This window comes from Diuraphis noxia, unplaced genomic scaffold (assembly GCF_037042655.1).
Source record: "Diuraphis noxia isolate RWA-SAM2 unplaced genomic scaffold, SU_Dnox_SAM2 contig0001, whole genome shotgun sequence".
Classification (NCBI taxonomy): Eukaryota; Metazoa; Arthropoda; class Insecta; order Hemiptera; family Aphididae; genus Diuraphis; species Diuraphis noxia.
The window spans coordinates 94,229,706-94,251,583 of record NW_028301711.1 but is presented as its reverse complement, the minus strand read 5'-3'; the positions used below and the strand labels follow the sequence as shown (position 1 = coordinate 94,251,583).

Sequence of the window (21,878 nt, the reverse complement as noted above, 5' to 3'; positions counted from 1 at the left end):
TAGCCAACTATATACTTCATTATATTTATTATTTAATTATTTATAATTTAACTTAACTCGAATTTGATTAAAAGTAACTCGTTATTTATTAAGTTTATATCAATTAAAATAAGTTAAGTTTATGAAAATTAAATTTTAAAAAGTTAAGTTAAAAGTTAAAATTAACTTAACTTTTAACTTTTTAACGCGTTTATGCCCAGGCTTGCTCAATTCGTCAAAAAAGGTTATACTGGGACTCAGTTCGTATGAAGCCATTATAACTTTATAACTTATAGGATTAAAACGTAAACAAACAAATTATTTGTTTATAGTCCTGACCACGGCTTGATACAAATAAAAATGCCTGGTGAATAGGAAGTGGCAGTCGTACTCTATATTGTTGGAACCAGCTATGACACAGCACTTCTGGAACATCTATCGTCTAAATTACCAATTCTTTATTATCAATATAATAAAGAATTGATTTTGTTAATACCTACCAATAATACTATTGATTTTAAAATTTTAATAATATATTATCACCTTATTATAATATATTATAAAATGAAAGATACTAAAGACTAGTGGTCCAGTTATTGGGGGGAGTTACCTATTCTCCTAAGTAAACATTTAGATTCTAAGCAATGAATGAATTATTAAAATTATTATAATTATATTAACTGGTTTTTAACCAACCCAATCTTGTGATATTGACTAAATTATATTATTAAATTAAAGTGTTAACAATAAAGTAAATAGCAATATCAAGTACATAAATACAAAATTTTAATACTAATCTCTTAAATTATTTAAATTACATTAGATTTTCAACATTGGTTTGAATAAAATCTATAATTAAGTTTTGGAATTGGTGATTATGGTTTATATATACATACTGGATAAAGTTTTATAAAGGTATTATTTGCCAATATCATATTAGAAAATAATTGTGACGTAATTGAAAGATCTATTTATTCTAATAAAATAAATAATATCAATCATATTATAGAGAAGGACTGAGTGGCATAGTAAAAGCCCACACGTAGTACCATTGTATGGCATTTTTTCAACTAAAGATTATTTTAAGTACCTACCTATAATTAATTATTAACTAAGAAAATTTGTTCTTAATTTCTGATATATTTGGTATTAATTCGAAAAATTATTACTTATTTTAAACAGTTTCAAAAAAAAATTAACTATCTGGATTTTATTAATTAAGAAAGATGTGAGCCATGTTAGTACTTTAGTTAAAAATGTTCTACACTAATACACTATTAAAAGCTTTTTCAATATCAGTAAAAACCTTATCTATTTCAGATCTAGCTGAACCTGAAGAAAACCCGATAATATTATGTCTGAATAAGGCTAAACTGATTATAGTAGAATGTTGTTAATGATAACTATATTGAATGTTACACAAAAAACTTTTTATTATAAGTGAAATATTTTTATTTATAATTTTTGAAAATATTTTCAAAATTGGACGGTATTAATTACAGAACAATGTTTACCTTTTTTGAAAACTGGAGAAATAAATAAAGTTTTCTGCATTGTAGGAAATGTACCAGAATTTAATGATTGATTTAAAAGAAATTATATATTAAATTATATATGTTCTTGTACCTCATATTATAATATGAGGTACAAGAACAAAATGACATTCAAATAAAAACATAGCCAACAGGTTATCAAGGCCTGTTTAAAGTTTAATTTACATTATCCAATTCATTAAAAATGTCTGCAAGTGTTATATCAAAATTGTTAATATAGAAAGTATGATTATCTGGCATATTGCCGCATATTCAATAGATGTTTATATATATTTGAGAAAAAATATGAACTATATTTTAACCATTGTCGGCATTAACATTTAACACTACTACACTAGTATAATTACGTAGCTTGGAAACAAGTTATGAGATTTTTATTATTAAAGAATTCTAACAAATCATTTAGATCCACCCACATCTATATAGGCTTATAAGTCTCAGTCTATATGAGGCATAAATATCTAATTTCTATTGTGGTAGTATTTTTTAATTCATGAAATCTAACTTGGATTTTATATAACTTACATTTTAATTTAAAATTAAAAATATTTAAAAAATTAACATTATATACATATATATATATATATATATATATATATATATATATATATATATATATATATATATATATATATACATATAATATTATGATGTGTCAAGTGTTAAGTGACAAAAATAAAGGTGAAACTTTAATTATTTAGGCATTGTACTTACAATATTTTTTGTATATTCCTACATATTATAGCCTACAGTGGCGCCCACAGGTTTTCCACGAATCAGTGCAGTTATAAACTTATAACTATAGGGCCCCCAAATTTATTTGTTTGCATATTTGGCACTGCCAACTCTTTACGCTTTATTCAACGATCTAAATATTCAGATGGACCAGATGAATAGTTATGTATTTATAGTGTCTGATCAAGAGACCAGAGTGGGGCCCCCGAATGTATGTAGGCCCTAGGACCTACGAGAAACCAGTGCAATTGCACCACTTGGTACCCTACGTGGGCGCTACTGATAGCCTATAGGTATTACTCCATTACCTTTATTTTATGATAAGCATCTCAACTTCAAAATCGCAAATACTACTTTGGTCATATGTTGGTACATAAAATTATAAAATATATGCTTGGATACAATAGCAACAGGGATTAATATTTAGAACTAGAAGTAATATTAACTACACACAAATAAATACTATACTTATAGCCCTATACATTCTATTGAATGTGGTCATCTGTACTAACTACTACACCATTATACCCTATTTAGTCTAATCAAATAGCTATAATTATTGATATAAGTTTTTTGAAAAAACTTTTGTTCATTGTTACATAGATTACCAATGTCAGATAAAGTTCTTTATTAGTCATTACAATATTGAGATGGTAACAGAAATTGTTTTTAATTTTGGTATTAAACAGTATTTTACATTTTTACAATATATAAAACTGTATGCATTGATCAATGTGTATCTTTGACAATAATTTTGCTTATATCAAAGCTTGTAAATTAACTGAAATGTATTTTGGCTGTTAAGCTTCAAATATTATGTTTAAATATTTTTAAATCAATGTTTAAAATGTAACTAATAAAATATAAACATTGCAAGTTGTGCGTGTGTGTATATAATATGTTTATATATAATGTATCTGTGTCATATGTACAATAAAATATAATTTTCATGTAATCAAACAGTAAATGCTTAACACTTTTTGAATTAAGCACTTAGGATAAAAATATTTTTATTAATTTATATTAAGTCAAGTAACAAAATTGTATTATTATCCATTCATATTCTTTTTATTCTAATAAGTGTCAAACTTAAAATATTAATGACATTTTAATTAAATATTATAATCTTTTTTTTGTAAATTTATCAACATACAAATATATTTAAATAAATTCAAAATTTAATTTATTAAATATTTTATATAAACCTTTAATTAATATTAAAAATAATTACAAACCTATATAATGCAAAAAGCTTCAGCTAATGGCGATAAATAAGGCTCAGAATTATATGCACTAAAAATGTAAAAAATGTGAATTCACAGATGTAATGCACAGATTTACATTCAAATATATCTACATCAAATATGCGAACAAAAATGGTTTTTAATTGAATTTATTTAAGCTAGCTAATAAACATTTACCAAAAGATATATCATAAAACCAAATAAATATGAGAGTTAAAAGTACGTCTTTAGTTTGTATATAGGGACTCAAAAACTACTTAACCGATTTTGTGAAAATTTCAAAACATTCTTGAAAGTATCAAGGAAGTTTAGAGAATAGTTTGAACCACGTTCGATTTATACCAACTACTATAAGTTTATAAATTTAATCCGCCATAGACGAAATAATCATCTCAATGAAATTAGCTCACAAAGCTAGAAACACCGACAAAAATTTACCCATATACTGAGATACACTAAAACCGAAATACATCTATTTTTAGTGTTATAATTTATATTTTTCATTTTTTCACGTGCGAATTATCTGGTGATATAGCCATCATAAATGGTTGTTAGTTAATCTGAAATAAGAAGACACAAAAAGTATTCGACTGTTTTAAATAAATGTTATAGCAATAGATTCCTTAAGACTTGGAGGGAGTTTATAGCTTATTTTTTCCACTCCTGTAGGTACACATAATTTTTTTAACCCTCCAAAAAAAATTGGTTTTCTAAATAGTTGTCATTGGTTAAATATATATTTTATTATTATTATAGTAGCTATTTAAAAAAATATATGACGTACATTTAAAACAAATATAATTATACAAAATACAAATTTCTAGCACGAACAACGTCGGGCGGGATAGCTAGTGTTATACATATTATATATATATATATATCATACCTATGGGGCACGATAATATGATATTATTCTTCACCGTCCAACCAACCTACCTATAATTAAAGCGAAGGAACACGGTTCTACAGCGATATTTCGATGCGACATATCGACGACGTCTTAATGTTACATTTTGTAATATTAAAGGTATACAATATATTATACAGTAACTATTTAACGACAAAGATGTATCGATGAATCAGTCGTAAATGGATATTTAATGTTACGGTGTTACGGATCGCATTGTTAAAATATTTTGTAAAGTAGAAACTAAGTTCAGTGCATCATTATATTACTTGATATATTTTTATCATCGGCTGTCATAGTCATAATGACTCCGTCGAATTCACACCACACCCAAGCACCGATATTATCGTATTTCTTGTGACCTTATATTTTATAATATATAAATAATATTATTCCTCAATACATTATTATCATATATTTTTCACTTGTAAACGTTAAAAATGTGATCTCGACACAGTCAGGCAGACCTTCTTTACTAGATATAATCTTCTATACACGTTTCGTGGATCATGAGAGGGATGTGGTCGGCGGCAGGTGCAGGCAGGTCGGACTGTCGCCGTGTATTGTGTGTTCCATTGCTATTGTCGTGTTGAATGTAATATAGCTAACCTACTACGGCAACCGATGGTTTTCTTACAAAAACGTGGCACATATAATGCGCGTCGTCTCTATATTGACAATAGTAAATGGTATAACACGTATTATATATATATATATATTTCATATGTACATTATATGTATACTGATCGGCAGGGGCTCTCTTTGTACCCATGAGGTGGCGACATTTCGACGCCAAGACCTGTTGCCACAAAAACACAATATATTTACCTAAAGAATTTCAAACAGCAACTACATCATTACAAAACATACATTATATACCCAAGGATCAAGGACACAGGGGTGACCAAACGTTGTATCTCGACGGGTCGATCTCGAACGATTTAAAATTCATTTGTACATATATCTAGTATAACAATATAGCCACAACTAGACCTTATCATGAGAAATATAATTATTAATAATTTATCATATGATGAGGAATGATCTATATCATTATTAGTTATTGTTTAATCAATTATGGAATTGACAATTTATTTATGATTTTTTGCAAAATTGTCGATTTAGTACCTACTTTTATGAAGATTTTTTATTTTATTTTATTTTTAATATATTGTTGAACTTTCAACTTGTCATGATAGGTTATACTAGCTGTGGTTGTGGTCAAGTGTAACTCCTCCGATATTCAGAAAAAATGCTTTGAAAAAATTTGCTCGGAAAAAATCGGTGTATACTAATTCTCCAAAAATATATGAATTGTCTCTCGTCCAAAAGGATAATATACATTAGTTGCCTTCGATGGTGACGGCAATTCATAATTTTATGCAAGTTTCCTCCCTAGAATTTTTTCACTATAGTTACCTGCCATATATAATTAAGTCGCGGTTCATAAAATCACTATGGTACACCATGTAAGTACACATATGACACATGTGTTAAATTATAAAAATTAAGTTTACAATCACATCATAATTTTTTAGTAAATTATTTTTACAGTCGATAGTCAAATATTATATTTTTTTGGATATATAGATATTTTTCTGTTTTATCATACATTCATTACCTTCCCATTAGGAGGCAACTATAGTATGTGCCCGAACAAAATTATCTTTAATTAGATACATTTTATTAGAATCTTTGAGAGGTCGGTAATTGGGCCTCATTTTATCTACCTGTTTCGTATAAAATATTTGTTTATATTTTACTACCCGAAGATTGGACGATAAATGTACAGCATAAAACTATACGAATGTATAACATTAAATGTTAAAAATTAATTTTTTTTTTCTTTCTAAAAATAAAAATACAATAGGGTAATTTTTTGACGTACGCAGATTTCACAAATTTAATATATTAATATAAGATCATAAAATTAGTCAAATAATAATTCAAATAACAAATATTACTTTTCTAATGCCTAAGTAAATAAAAATGATCTGTATAATCGGTGTAAACATTTTATTCCCAATACAAAAAATTATTTTTTTTTAAGCATACCGATATACCGATTTTATAAATTCAAATCTATTCTTTTTTTTCTTCTTCATAATTTGGTAATTTTTTTTCTTGCTTTTATTTTTAATTTACACTTCATACAATATAAAAAAAATAACTACCTGTCATAAATGTAAAACTGTAGTAGCCCAATTACAGTATACCTACCTTTTTAATAAAAAGGTTGATTGTGGTCTAATTCCTGGATACCCAAATTCTTATGGACGAAATACAATACATACCATAGTAAATACCTATCATTCTAGTTAAATCCAATAACAAATCATACAGTTTATTTTCTCCCGTAATTTGAAAGTCAATTATAATTGAATAAATAAATGGTAACATACTCCAGCATGAAATATTCGCAACTAAACTAAAGTAATTTATATATTACTTCATCTTTTATAATAATAAAGATGTTGTACTACAATTACATATTAAACATATTATATTAAATATTAATATAATAATATATGATTATTTAATGAAAACCAATGTTTAATATAGTTACCTATTGTTATTAAATCTAAACAATAAATCAATATTTAAATATGAAATTTAAAAAAATATATAAATTCAATATTTGAATACCTATTTCATGCAACTGAAACAAACTTTATTAAGAGTACGTGGTATTTTTTGTCTACGTCTTACCAGTGCGTAATATAGCAAATTTACGCTCAGCAGAACACTTGTACCTCCTTTAGTTTAAAAATTACAGTAAAAAGATCTATTATGAAACTTGATGGTAAGAACATTAACTATGTTTGTACGTTGGTTTTTTACGATAATTCAATTTTTAAGTGAGTTATGAGCATTTTTAATGTACTGTTTTATTATATGCTCATAACTTCTTTTTCAGTTCTTATGTTATTTCATATTTGACTTCTACATTAAAAATAGTATTGTTAACTAATTGTGAACTCCCTAATCCCACTACAAATATTTACTTTAAAGTAGTAGCCGAATTAGGTGTCGAGTAATAAATAATAGAAGTGTAATTATGCATTAAGAACTAATTCTCTGCAAAATGCGTTGTTAATCAATAATTACATATGTTAGCTTTATTATTATTCTGTTTCAAATAAATTAATATAATGTAATATATATAATCAGGGGTGTTCCCATAGGGTATGCTACATATACGCCGTATACTCTCAAGAATTTTTTTCAATGGGTATACTGCGTATGCTATCAATCATAATCGATATTATACCATTATTATACAATATTTATAAAGATTGACGAAATATACATAATATTATAGGAATGTATAAAAAATTTGGTTAAACATTTTTTCCATATCATTGACACACTCTTTACTGGCTTTAATTCTATAAACCATAAGAAAAATATTTTTACTGTATTAAATATTTATATTTGATGATAATATAGTATACTCTCAAAAAAATTAATGGGAACACTTCTGTATATAATAACACTAAATGTATTTAGAGCACGGAAATGCATAGATATGCATTTAATAAAATTCTAATTTAAAAACAATATTATAATTCTTTAACAGTATAATTATTAATAACTATTATTTTTAATTTGATTTTTAGGAATGTTGTCGAACCAAAATGTTCTTTGATAGTATGATTTTTGTTTTAATTCAGCCCAGACAATGTGTATTTGTAAGTATTATTTAATAGTAGAAAAATATATTTATTAGGAGGACACGTAACATGACAAATTTACGCTCAACAGATTACGTTTAGCTCAGTTAGTTTAAAAATTAAAGATATTCTTATAAACGATATTTCAGTTTTCTAGTGTGTAAGGAGCATTTTTAATTTACGCTTTATTATATAGGGTGTCCCATGAGGATATACATATTAATCGTAGACTCGTAGAGGAGTAGGTACTCGCTGCCACGATAAAAACCAGTTTTTGCTGTTTTATCCATAAACTAAAAAAATTATTAAAAATCATCAGATTAATGAAAATAAAGTGTTGAAAGATTAACATTTTCAGAAAAATGAACTCTATAAAATAGGTATCATAACTTTTTCAAAAAATTAAAAAACAAAAAAGTAATTTTTTTAACTTTTTTAACAATAAATTAAATTAAACTAAAAAATAATATACATGTATTCATCGTCTATGTGAATCTAGTAAAAAAAAAAATATATTTATGATATGCTAATTATCCTAGGAGATATCGCATTGAATAAATCCTCGAGAGACACCCTGTATACGCCAAACTTGCAAACAATTGAACTATTGTAAAAATCCAACATACACACACAGATAATAATGTTCTTGTCTTTAAATTTGATCAGTGGTCAATTAATTTTAATCTTAAAACTAACGGAGCTAAACGTGATCTGAGCACAAATTTGGTACGAAACGCACTTGTAAGACGGGGACAACATAATATATGCATGTTCTTTTCATGAAAATAAAGTTTGGCCACCCCTAAAAATATATAACAGGCAAACGTCGATTGAAACACGTTTTGAAGTAGGTATAGAAAACACTCATACACATTTAAAATTGTTAAAAGGCATTCTATTATAATAATTAATATGATACAGCTGATAATACAGGCTAAACGGAGTCATATCGAGACCTTCAGACTACCTGTTTCGATACTCAATTTGAACTCGAAGGGGAAGGGTAGGGTAGGAGTGTTTTATTTTGTACTGTAGTTGTTATTACCACCATTGTGTTTTAGCAGTGGTCGCATTTCCAAGAAATCGCGCATAGGCACTTATTACTTACCGTACCGTGAAATAAACGTGACAATGTACAATACGAAGAGAATTACATTCGGTGAATTTCTCTAAAAGACCCTTTTTGACGTTTAATTTATTACAAGTATAATATAGACCCGACGAACATATGGTCACTAATGTAGTAACATAAGATATTATGGTTTAATTATTTAAAGTTTATTTGCTTTATACAATATACTGGTTTATATACAGTGCACGCCTGGAAGTATATGTTAAGGGCATTCGATACCATTATTGTATGTCTGTCAGCTGTCTGTCTATATCAGGGTTTCCAAACCGGTGTGCCGGTGTGCCCATCTGGGGGTGCCGCGAAATTTCAGGACTATTAATAAACGTTTACGTAAAATTTCGGTAATTGGTTAAAATAGTTTAAACGATTCTCTTATCGGGGATATTGTTCACTATTCCTTGTTAAATAATTAAAAATATTAGTCAGTTAGCCGTTTGTTGTCTGCTGTGATTGTAATGTATCTTGTTTTTACATTTCAATAAATTAAATATTTAGGATAATTATAATAATATTTTTTCCAATCTTACCATTTTAAAATGTTTGCTGGTAATATTATACTGATATACAACTACTTTGGTATTAATATTTAAAACGATGAAAGTCTAGTATAAAAAAAATACGTATACATATTATACAAGTCAGTGACAAGTGTGCCGCGGCTAAATATGGGTTGGGATTAGGGTGTCGCGAGGGAAAGCGGTTGGGAAACGCTGGTCTAAATACTCTAGTAAAGTACCTATATATTTTATTTATTATAATATAATGGATAGGCAGTATATTTTTTTTTTTTTTGATAAAGAGAATAAAATATCTGAAACTGAGTTATCACATGAACCACTGACGTCTTAATAAAAAAAAATATTATTATTATTATTATTATTATACCGATCCGTCGCACTGGATATTCAGCAGGTCGTGTTTTCGTGTTTCTAAAATGCTATATAAAATATGTGTGTATGGGTTTATAGAAATTGGAATTTAACCTTGGCTTCTAATCGAAGGGTGACCAGTTTATTATTCCTCTGTTATTTTTATCGAGGGGAGTTCGACAAAGAGGAGCCGACTAATGCATTACTTATGCTGTACACACAACCGGTTTTACGGTGTCGGGTGCATGATTTATAGTTATGGTGACCAGACTGTTATTTGGTAACATGTCCTACTGTCCTGAATAAATGGTCGAAGTATACTTAAATGTATTTATTTTTAATAATTTAATAATTGTAAATGGAAAAAGATTACCTAAATTCAAATTTAAGGGATTTAAAAAAATTCTGTCATAAAAAAAAAGTTTTAATAGGTACCTACCGTTACCTATATAGTGTTAATATTGTAATCACGGCTTTAGATACTATCTAATAATAATATAAATATAATAATAATAATTCAAGTTCTTAAGTTGTTTTTTATTAAGTATTTATTATTATAAGTTTTGTTTTTCATGAAAATCACATAATGAGTTATATAAAAACACATATTTTATTTTTCACTGTTAGTAAGATTAAAAAGCGGGTAAGTCGTGTATGTCGCTCTGCTGTACAGTAGGTTACAAGTGGGTTACTGTAATGGATGGAATTAAATTTTAATCCAATGATATTATATCATTGTATAAAAAAAACGATTCTGAGCGAAGACGATTTATCTGTCTAGGATATATTATAGATTATTAAAAATTTTCAAATCTTAGATTTAAAAAGAAAATTTTTTATGAATTTCTAGCTTAAAATAATTTCTGAATTTTCGTGATTTCTACATATGTTGTCAAAACTCAAACTTTGAATGCTTAAAAAAAAATTGTGACTATGTATTCCTTTTATTTTGCAACTGCTATTGTAAAAATATGTTTGGAGCCTTGTATTAAATTTTCAAATCTTAGAATTAAAAACAAAAACTTTTATGAATTTCTATCTCAGATAATTTGAACATTGCCGTAATTTTTACGTATTTAGTCAAAATTTGAACTTTAAATGTTTATAAAAAAAAATCGTGCCTACGAATTTTTAATATTTTTTAACTGCAATTGTTATAATGTGTTAGAATTCTTGTATTAAATTTTCAAGCTTTTCTACCGAACAAATAAATTTTTATCGATATTTATAGAAAAAAAACTAAAAAAGTTGAAAAATTAAAATATCATTAAACAGCTCAAAACAAATCTAAATATTTTGAAAATTTTATCAAATATATAAAATGCCTATATAAGCATTCAGTCAAAATTTCAAGTATCTGCGGTAATTTGTTTTAGAGTTACACCAAAATAAGGAAATCGCTAAAAGTGAAAATCCAATGTTGTTAAAATTTAAATTTCAAATGCTCATAAAAATTTAATTTGAATTTCCGGTGGAATTTTTATTTGTGATAAAGATTGAAAAACTTGTAAGGAATCTTGTATTAAATTTTCAAATCTTAGATTTAAAAAGAAATTTTTTATGAATTTCTACCTTAAAATAATTTGTGAATTTTCGTGATGTTTACGTATTTTGTCAAAATTCAAACTTTGAATGCTTATAAAAAAAAAATTGTGACTATGAATTTCTTTTATGTTTCAACTGCTATTGTAACAATATGATAAGAGCCTTGTATTAAATTTTCAAGCTTTTCTGCCTAAAAAATACATTTTTATCAATATTAATTTAAAAAAAACTAATAATGATCGAAAATTTCAAATGCCTATAAATAGTTCAACTTAAGTCGAAATTTTTTGAAAATTGCATGGTCGAACATTCGGTGAAAATGTCATGTATCTATGGTCATTGCGCGTCGTTACAGAACTACATTTAATTCAAAATAAAATAAAATATCTTAATAAAAAAACTTAGCAAAACGTCATGTCAAATTTCATTGTCAATATATAAATACCTACACACATACACACCTACAGGGTCGAATTTTATTGAATGAATATTTAGGTATAGCTGCACTATAACAAAGGCAGACTTGATATCTATAGAACTATACAGCGTCAGTGCGGTAGGTCGGTACCTACGACGGTACCCATCCCTATAGGTAGTAGGTATATAATATAATAATATAATACATTTTAACCGGTCGCATTTCATCGCCGACCCTACGAGGCTACGACATGCCATTGATGTAATTCTTTACAAATAAACAACGAAATATAGGTAGGTATATATATATATATATATATATAATGTGATTGAGACGATCCTGGCGTCTATTCTGGTGTGCACTATATACAACGAACGTTTAAAATATATGTACCGTAAGCAACAAGGTGCGGCGCCAGGTTGGCGCGCAGACGCATCTTTATAATTTATCCGAAATATCACAAGACTTATGGTTATGGGTTAGGAATTTTTTAATCGGATTCCGGCTGTAACGATTACGGGGTCGATTTCACTTATTTTTTATTCGGTACCAATACGATGTTAAACTATAATATTGTCACATAATTATTTAGGTACCCAGGTATTAATGCATTATATTTCTATAGGAATGTGTATAGGAATTTGTATAGGAATGTGCGTGTGTGTTTTAGAATATCATATAAAATGGTATAAAATAGATAGAAACATAAGGCAATTTTCATCGATTAATTCCAGTGTCAGACATGTTTTGTAAGATATTTCGACGTAAACGCATTGTTTTTATAATATTATTACCTACCGTGTGTGATAATATGTTACCTACCTAGTACCTATATACAAGGCCGGATTAAGGGGGGGTCTAGCCGGGGCGGAAGCCCCGGGGCCCTCTCAAATACCCAAGTGAAAGGGGCCCAAACAATTTTAAGCCGATACATAATTTTCAGTGATTAAAAAAAATAGTTTTTCTATATTTTAAAAACCATTTTTTTTATCGACAAAAATAACTAAATAGTAAATACTTACAAAAGCACAATGGTAGAAAAGATGCATTTTACCACGCACTAAGACATATATATTATGTATATCTTAGTCCGTGGTTATAATTTATGTTATTTTTATTTCTGTAATAACATAGACATAAAATTAGAAAATAATTACAAGTCTGTGGGTAATATTGCCAGTATTGGTGGAATACGGGAAATCGCTCGCGCTCTAGTATTGTACGAGTATATCTTATCTCGATTCTCGATGCATTTAAGTTATTTATAGTAACCCGTAGTGCTTATGATATATTAATCTATACGATCTAGTATCATTTTATAAAACTATTGCAAATACGAGACTAGTGACTACTAACTAATAATATTCATTTAGTCGGATATTTTTGCCATTTTCGGTTAAATATTATTACAAGCTTTATAGTTCACATTTCTTTCGTGTGCAGTGTATTGTATTATCTTTCATATTGTGTTAACATTATATTGTAAAGCATGTTTTGTCAAAAGGGCCCATATAAAATTTCAGCCCCGGGGCCCAATAGGTGCTTAATCCGGCCTTGCCTATATATAATATATACCTATCTCAACTATTTATTCATTAATTATTATTCTGCATGAAGATAATAGGACCCAATGAACATTATTTTTGTTATAGCCCACCAGTTTACAATTGTAAAATATGTAAATACAAATTCATAAAATACCTGGTTAGTAAAATGAAATAATGATTATTCTTACATAATATGATGGTAATTACCTATATTACATACACTGTACATATAGTCGCAAATAGCGAAAGGGGTGTTATGTCTTTGCCCCCCCCCCCCAAATGTCCTAACCAAAGTGTACAAATATTTTGTTAATGGCACTGAAGGAGCCGATAACGCAATAAGACTTTTAAAAACCAAATAGAATTCGTTAATATATGTTTAGGAGTGAGATCGATCAGGCCACTTTTTCAAAATGTTGTTCCTAAACGACCTAAACTCCAATAAGTTTTGTTTGAATATTTAAATTAAATAGGTATCTTAAAATGTAGTATGATCGATCTTAAGTAGACATATAACTTATTTAAATAATTTTTTAGAAGTATCTTCGCGGTTAGATCCATTGCTAGGATTGAGAAAAAGTACATATAAATACAAGGTTGATATATGGTATTATTTATTATCTATTAGCCTTGAACAAAATATGTACAAATGACAAACATTATTTACCTCCATGCGTGCTACACGGAGGCGATATATAGGTAACTTGTGAGATAAAGTGCTCTGCGTTTTCTTTTACACGCACTAATGATCACCTACTACACACATATTTACAAGACCCAAATGCACTAAATATGAAAATTGTCTATTTTAAACTCTATAAAAACAGTATATTTTTAATCCCCTTAGTTTCATAATATGTACTATTATTATTTATTACTGTACAATTTTTGATCAATATCATATATTTATGGTGGATAAAGTTAATTTTTGTGTATGCTGGTATTTTATAATAATAGATATTTTTCTAATACCTATTGGTTATAGGTATTCAGTTTTATAAGTTAGATTATTTTTAATTATATAAAGTACCGAAGCTATGTAAAATATTTTTTTATTCGTTAGGTTGTTATAGTTGTTAAATACATAATAATTACTCATATAGAAATATTATATTTAATTTTAAATTATACCTACTTATGTTTTATTAAACTGTCAAATTGTCTTATAATTTCTAAGATATCTGTAATCTGTTAGGTATATTTTTGATTGCATACCTATATTATTTTTTCATTTTTTTTTGTTAAAAGTTGTATGCAGTTATTCTATTTCAAATTATGCTATATTTCTATACCTAGGTACCTTACCTTAACAGTTTTAAATATTTTTAAGGAGGTTTGAAATTTAAGTACATACATTTTCATGTATAAGGTACGTTAAATTGTTCTATTTGCATAGGGGCAAATAGAGGGAAACTGGGAGTTTAGCCCCTCTAGAACTGCTATAGTCCCTCAATATCTTATGATTTTACAACATAATACATGGGAACTTGGCCTGTATGTAGTTTTTGCTGATCTGAGTTACAGCCCCCCAAATTTCAAACACTACTTGCGCCTATGTCTATTTGATTGATTTGAATTAGCTAAATAATGTGAGGAAATGTTAGATTTTAGTTAAAGAACCAATTATTTTCACATAGCAATTAGCAATTGTTGGATATTTTTCAAATTTCAACTTGATGATATGAAGTACCTACTACCTACGCTAAGAAATATTTCATACATTTTATATAGGTAATCACTAATCACAGTAACTTTTCAATTACATTTTTATTTCTGACAAAGAATAGCTGTTTTAATTATTTTATTTAAATTTAAAAAGTAAGAACACAATAACACAATAAGTAGATTAAATATGAAGGCATGTATGTATGCAATAAAATATAACACTGGATTATAAATTTGATTAGGGAGGCTATCCATTGATAAGACACTTCAAACAACCTATACAATTAAAAAATATGAATAAATTATGAAACAAAAAAGTATAATAACATAATATTATATTTATAATATTCCCTAATGCTAATATTATAATATGTACCTACCTAGGTAATAAATATTAATTATCAATATGATACTTCAATAAAATAAGTACTAAAAACAAAATACATAATAACTATCATTTAATTATAAAAAGTTATTCTTTAAATTTATTTTATTCTAATAAAAATAAAATGCGGAATATAGATTTACGAGTAAAAATTAATTACACTCAAGTTTAACAATAAAACAAGCAATTATAAATTATCGTGTTTAATTAATAATTATTAATTAGGCTACAAAATTAATTACAATTTAAATAAAAATTAAAAACTTAAGACAAAAATACATTTCTTAAAAAAAGAAAATTTTGAGAAATTAATTACTTAATACAGTATACAATTTTTGGATCACATAAAATGGTTCAATTAATACTGGTTCGTGGATTAAAGAATAGTTTAAATCAGCATATTTTTTATGTATAGAATTATTTTTTATGCAAAAACAACTTTAAAAGTTATTATATTATAGTTTGGAATGTTCAAATAGATGGTGTACTTACTAAATAAAATACCTATTATATAGTATGTAAATTAACTAATAATATATAATATTCATACTTTTACATTTTTTAAAAGTCCTCTTTGAATATTGACTTTAAAATGTTCACGTACGACTAACCTAAATTGTAGCTTTTGTTATATACTACTATGCGTTATGACAACATACTAATATTTGAAAAATAAATTATAAATAAACCTTTTATAATTCAATTATAATTCTTCTTCTTCTTCTTCTTATTTTTATATATTTTCAATTGAATATATATGAGGGATATGAGATCTGTTTATATTAATTTGATCAAAATAAGGGCGGAATTTTTTTTTACCATTCCAAAAGTTAGAAAGCCAAGACCTATATATAAAATTAAGTTTTGCCAATCAAAGCCATGTTTAGGACAATTCAACTTTAACTAAACTAACATCAAATGAAAAGACCTACTTTTGTTTTTAATTGTTAACAAATAAGTACCTATTTACTTCAGATATAAGTCAAGTATCTTTGATTGGTATTGCTACTAACTTGTACGGCACTACATCAGTACTTCCTACCAATTTTCACAATATATTGGCACTGACAACCTAACTAAATTTAAACTTTAGTAACTAATGGGTGTTTTGAAATTATATATTATTATTTATTGTAAGATTAATATGTTTGTACCACAAAAAAGTTTTTAAAATAATAAAATCAATTGTTTTAGTGACATACTAAATTACTATAATAAATTTCTCATAACAAATACATTGTATTTGTGTATAATGCATAGAATAACAACTCAAGGATGATTTAAAATATATGAAATCAGTATACACAAATTTAGTAATCTTAGGTGCATGCGACTATTAAATGTAATTAAGCTTTTATTTTTAAAATCACAAACCATTATAATTTATAATATTTCCTCACAATGTCTATGACACTTTCTTTATTGAAAAATAAATAAATTTCATTCCAATTGTATTTGAATGAGTAGTAATTTCATTACTTTATACCTAAGTAACAAGTAAAGTAACTTAATTACATTTTGAAAGAAATTAATCTGACGTGCAAATATTGACCTAGACTTAGATAGTTAATTCATGATGAATTGGTAGCTAATATGTTACAAAATTTATAAATCAAAATAAAATTTACCACAAATATTATTTTAATCGATTTTGAATGAATCACTAGGATATCCACAAGAATTACAAATTATAGATAATGCAATTCAAGTTATGTCCCTATCGCTAAATTGTATTCCTCTGCTTCGCATAAAACTCTATAAACAGTTTGATATTATTTCAGAGGATAATGATATTGGACAATTCAGAAATCTAAAATATGTAGTTTTTGTTTTCTGATTGAAAGAAAACCAGCTACAATATATTTTTCATAAAATAGTACATAGCCATCATACTCAATTGATATGAACATTACAAAATATTCAATTTGATCCAATAGTTATTTTTTTTAATTAATAATATTAATAAAACAATACAAAACAATGTTCAAACATTGATAGAATCAAATTACATCTATAATAACTGACAAAGTTCAAAGACATTTTAACAGGTGTACTTAATACAGAAAACCAAGTTACTTCACAAAGATACATAAGAAAGCACTTTAAAACCGTGCATTTTTACAATTATATACATTAATAAAACTGTAAAAAATATCCAATTTTTTGACAGTGTAGAATATCGATTATTGCAAGGATAGATGAAAATAGTGTACCATCTGACAATAACTTATCACATTTAGAAAATGGTAAGACATCAACAAATTCATATTAGGTGAAAAAAAGTATGATTATTTATTAGAATAATAATAATATAACTACAGAATTTTATATTTTATAATAAATTATTATTTATGCAGTAAAATTGTTGTTTAATTTATATAAAAAAAAAAAATAATAATTAAATATTATATTCTTATTATTAATTTTAAGTAAAAATACTGTCAACTTTTTCCCAATTTATCGGTGGAAAAATCACGTATGGCGGAGTAATACTAGTAAATGAAGTCAATAACATAATAAGTAAACGTTTATTTTCAGAAAATGTTGGTGTTTCACTATTGACGAGTGTGGGACTCACTACCACAGTGGTGTTTTTATTGGTTAATGTATCTGAATTTGAGGATGATCGACGTCGTCTGTTTCTTAACATGGGTCTTAATGAAGAACTGCCGAGCGATATAACTGAATCAGGTCCATCATCTGAACCTTTGGTCTTAACAAGAATTTGTCGTCGTTCCCTTTTCGAAAAAAAAAATATTGGTATTAATGGAAACAGAAACTCAATCAATGTTTTTTTTTTCAGTGATCACTACTTTAAATTATATTCTTCTGCTGTGCGCTACCCATACCCCTAAAAAATATAATGAATCTTGCAACTACTCTTATACAAATGAAGGCACAAAAAAAATCTATTGAGTTTTTGTAATTTCAAATTCTAAAAAAATAATATAAATCAATCGATTTAGGACCGTTGTATCTGTATCTCAAACAAATAAAAAGAAAATTGTTCAATATGTCACCATTTATAACATTATTTAGTCAACATAAAAATTTGTATTTAATATTAAGTTTGAATGTTGCCATTTTCAAATTTAACATCTAGAGAGTTATTCTTATATTATTGCTTAATGAATCTGAATTTATGAACAAAATTTGGTTAATTATGTCTAGGAGAAGGAGGCATGAAATTATTAATGGCTTAAGACAATTAGACAACTAGCAAACAATTTCCCAGTACAAAAAACAACTACTACCTTTGCATAACCGCAAATAGAAATATCATAACATACTCAAATTGCAATGGAAAAATTTAAAAAAAACCGGTCAAGTGCGAGTTGGAATCGCGCACCGAGGGTTCCGTACAAACCTGTAGGTATATAAGTAAAAGTTCAACCATCACGACAATCGAGTCATAGTTATGGTATTTTTATTGCAAAATGAAATTTATAACATCAAAATATGGAAAGCTAGAGGATCATAAATACGCGTTCATGAGGAAAAGGATTAGAAGTTTAAAATTATTTGAAAAAAAAAATATGTGATCTAACTAAAAATTTAAGGTTTTCGGAATTTTTCTGTTATATGTGCGATATTGCTTCATGCCGAATTTCGAGATTCTAAATTCTAAATCGACTTGAAGTACCTACCCTATAGGTTTTGATTCCCTCGCAAGTAGTCGCGAGTTTGAAAATATGCGGCTTAAATTGTTATTATTTCTTTCGATTGCGTTGACATAAAAGTTTGATTTTGTTACAGTTTAAAGGTATTATAGACTCAAGTATTTAATATGAATTTTAATTTAATACCTCAACGCGTGCATGAGATAAGGAGTAGTAACTTTGAAATTTTCAAAATTGTCAAAAATATTTTTCAAAAATATATTTTTTTTATATGATGAAACTAAAAATTTACGGTTTTCGTAATTTTTCCTATATCTGTACTATAAGACGTGACTTTGTACTAAATTTCAAGATTCTAAGTTCACGGGAAGTACCCAGAAAATTTGCGGCCTAAATGGCTGTATTTTTTGATTGCGTTGGCTTAGAAGGTTGATTTTTCTACAGCTTTCAGGGACCTGAGTATCATATAGAAATTTCAGTTTGATACCTCCACGCGTTCCTGAGAAAAACGGTCTTGACAGATGGACGGACAACAAAGTGATCCTATAAGGGTTCAGTTTTTTTTCTTTTGAGGTACGGAACCCTAAAAGTTAACACTAAATTGAAAATATTCATCAAAAGTTAATTTATTTTGTTTTTAATAATTCAGTATATTATTTTCATTTTTTAACATATTTTGTGATTATTTATTAAACATATAGTAATAGTGTAACACTTTATCATAAATGCGCATACACAAAACATTATATAACTATTGTTCATTTTTAAGAAATGAAAACCTCAATAAAATACAATATACTATGTGGAATTTCTGTATAAAGTATAAACACTATAGCCATAGTCTTTAAATTAGTTTTGGGATTGTAAAAAATAAAGTTAGTTAGCGTTGTAACCAAAATTAACTTCTTTTTAACTTAATAAAGTTTTTAAAAATGTGTGTTAACTTTTAACTTTTTCTTATTTATGCGTATAAACTCAACTTAACCGAGTTAAAATAAATCATTAACTTGCCCGTCTTGTAAATATAAATCTAAATATTATTCATAAAATATTTTTAAATTTAGAATGAATATATTAATGAATATATTATTTACTATACATAGATTAAAATGAAATTAGTGCGCAGAATGTGAGCTATTTACAATGGAAAATTCTAATGCCGCTGTTTCTAATACTGAATCCGAAATTATAATATTATTTTATTTATTGATATTAAGACATTATGTTATAATTGTTATACTCGCATTAACAAAGTAAAACAAATGATTCAATTCAAAAAAAAGTATTGATAATTTTCCTGTTATAAAATTATCAATAACATTATCAATATACCAGACAGGTCAGGCTTAGAGTTAAATACCTACACTCAATTTATTAAAAACCCATATAATATTATTTTTCAATTGAATTATCAGATTACCCACATATTATGATTGATTCGTATAAGGTATAAAGGTATACGTATAACATGATTATACTTATGAGTTATGATAATGCAATATGATGTAAAGCATCCTGTAGTTACTACCTACATAGTTAGTTAAATTTATTTTGAATTGAATATAAAAAATATAGACCGATGAGAGCTTTCCAAATATGCATAATGTTATATAAAAGAAAGGCTATTATGTATTTTTGTTTTTAAAAATCGATATATTTTATGATTGTGACAAGGTGGGTAAAATGTTATCGTCGATTCCATAATGACACATAAAAAACACAATGTATTTACCACCAGTTTCCATGCTTGTTCACTACGGGCTTGGTGTTGATAGTATCGTAATTTGGTGATGGTAGCAGCATATAAGATCTAGTCCGTATCGGCCATGTAAAATCAAGTTCATCATGGTTAGGAACAATCCGTTTCGTGTTGGATAGAGTGTCTAACATTTTGTAATGATCGGAATGAGCTGAAATTATGACAATATGAATGATTAAGTACATAAGCCATTAAAAAATTACAAACATGACATGTAAAGCAAATAAATACAAATATCAAATGAGTTAAAAGTCCTAAATGCAAAAATATAATTCAGTTATAAAAATATTTTTCATTACCTAATAATAAAAAAAAATAACAATGATATTAATAATTTCCAATACCTACAGTTCTTACTAATGAAGAAATTTAAAAATAATAAGATGGGTAACTCACCGCTGGGACGATCTGTATCGACATTCACGTCAAGTGCTTTTCCACTGATGGCAATGATTGCAGTGATTAAAATTAAGATTTTTATTATGAAAATCATGATGTTGTATCGCCGTACAGTGTAGTAGTGTAAACTGAACGCCGATGACTGTCGAGTGATGACCAGAAACCTTCTACGTGTCCTTTTATAACTTACAAGTCACCACGGCACCTACCGGACAAACAATTAACCGCAAACGGGTACATAATATTATATTTTAATACGATAATATTATTTTTGACTGATCTTATGTTCATATTCCTGGAATAGCCTGACATGACTCGTCGGTAGTCCATTAGGCTATTGGACAGCATACTGCAGTAGCGTGTGAAACTACTATAGCACAAATTTAGGCCGAGTCCCAGAACTCGGGGGGGTCCACAAGCCTCTTGGACAATTCTGAAACGACTTAT

General features: G+C 27.0%; 1 protein-coding gene and 1 long non-coding RNA gene across 2 annotated transcripts in view; one reads left to right on the top strand and one right to left on the bottom strand.

Moving 5' to 3' along the window:
- LOC149062506 (uncharacterized) overlaps positions 1-18,327 on the top strand; it is a 27,483-nt gene extending 9,156 nt beyond the window's left edge. The window contains exons 2-3 of the long non-coding RNA XR_016189966.1: positions 8,039-8,110; positions 18,192-18,327. This is a non-coding gene — a long non-coding RNA (uncharacterized LOC149062506). The remainder of the gene's footprint in view (positions 1-8,038; positions 8,111-18,191) is intronic.
- On the bottom strand, positions 17,701-21,878 carry LOC107164366 (uncharacterized). Its single transcript, XM_015512161.2, has 3 exons — positions 21,429-21,878; positions 21,006-21,183; positions 17,701-18,391 (listed from the first exon to the last, which is right to left on the bottom strand). The coding sequence occupies exons 1-3, from the start codon at positions 21,523-21,525 to the stop codon at positions 18,079-18,081; spliced, it is 588 nt and encodes a 195-aa protein (XP_015367647.2). The 5' UTR covers positions 21,526-21,878; the 3' UTR covers positions 17,701-18,078.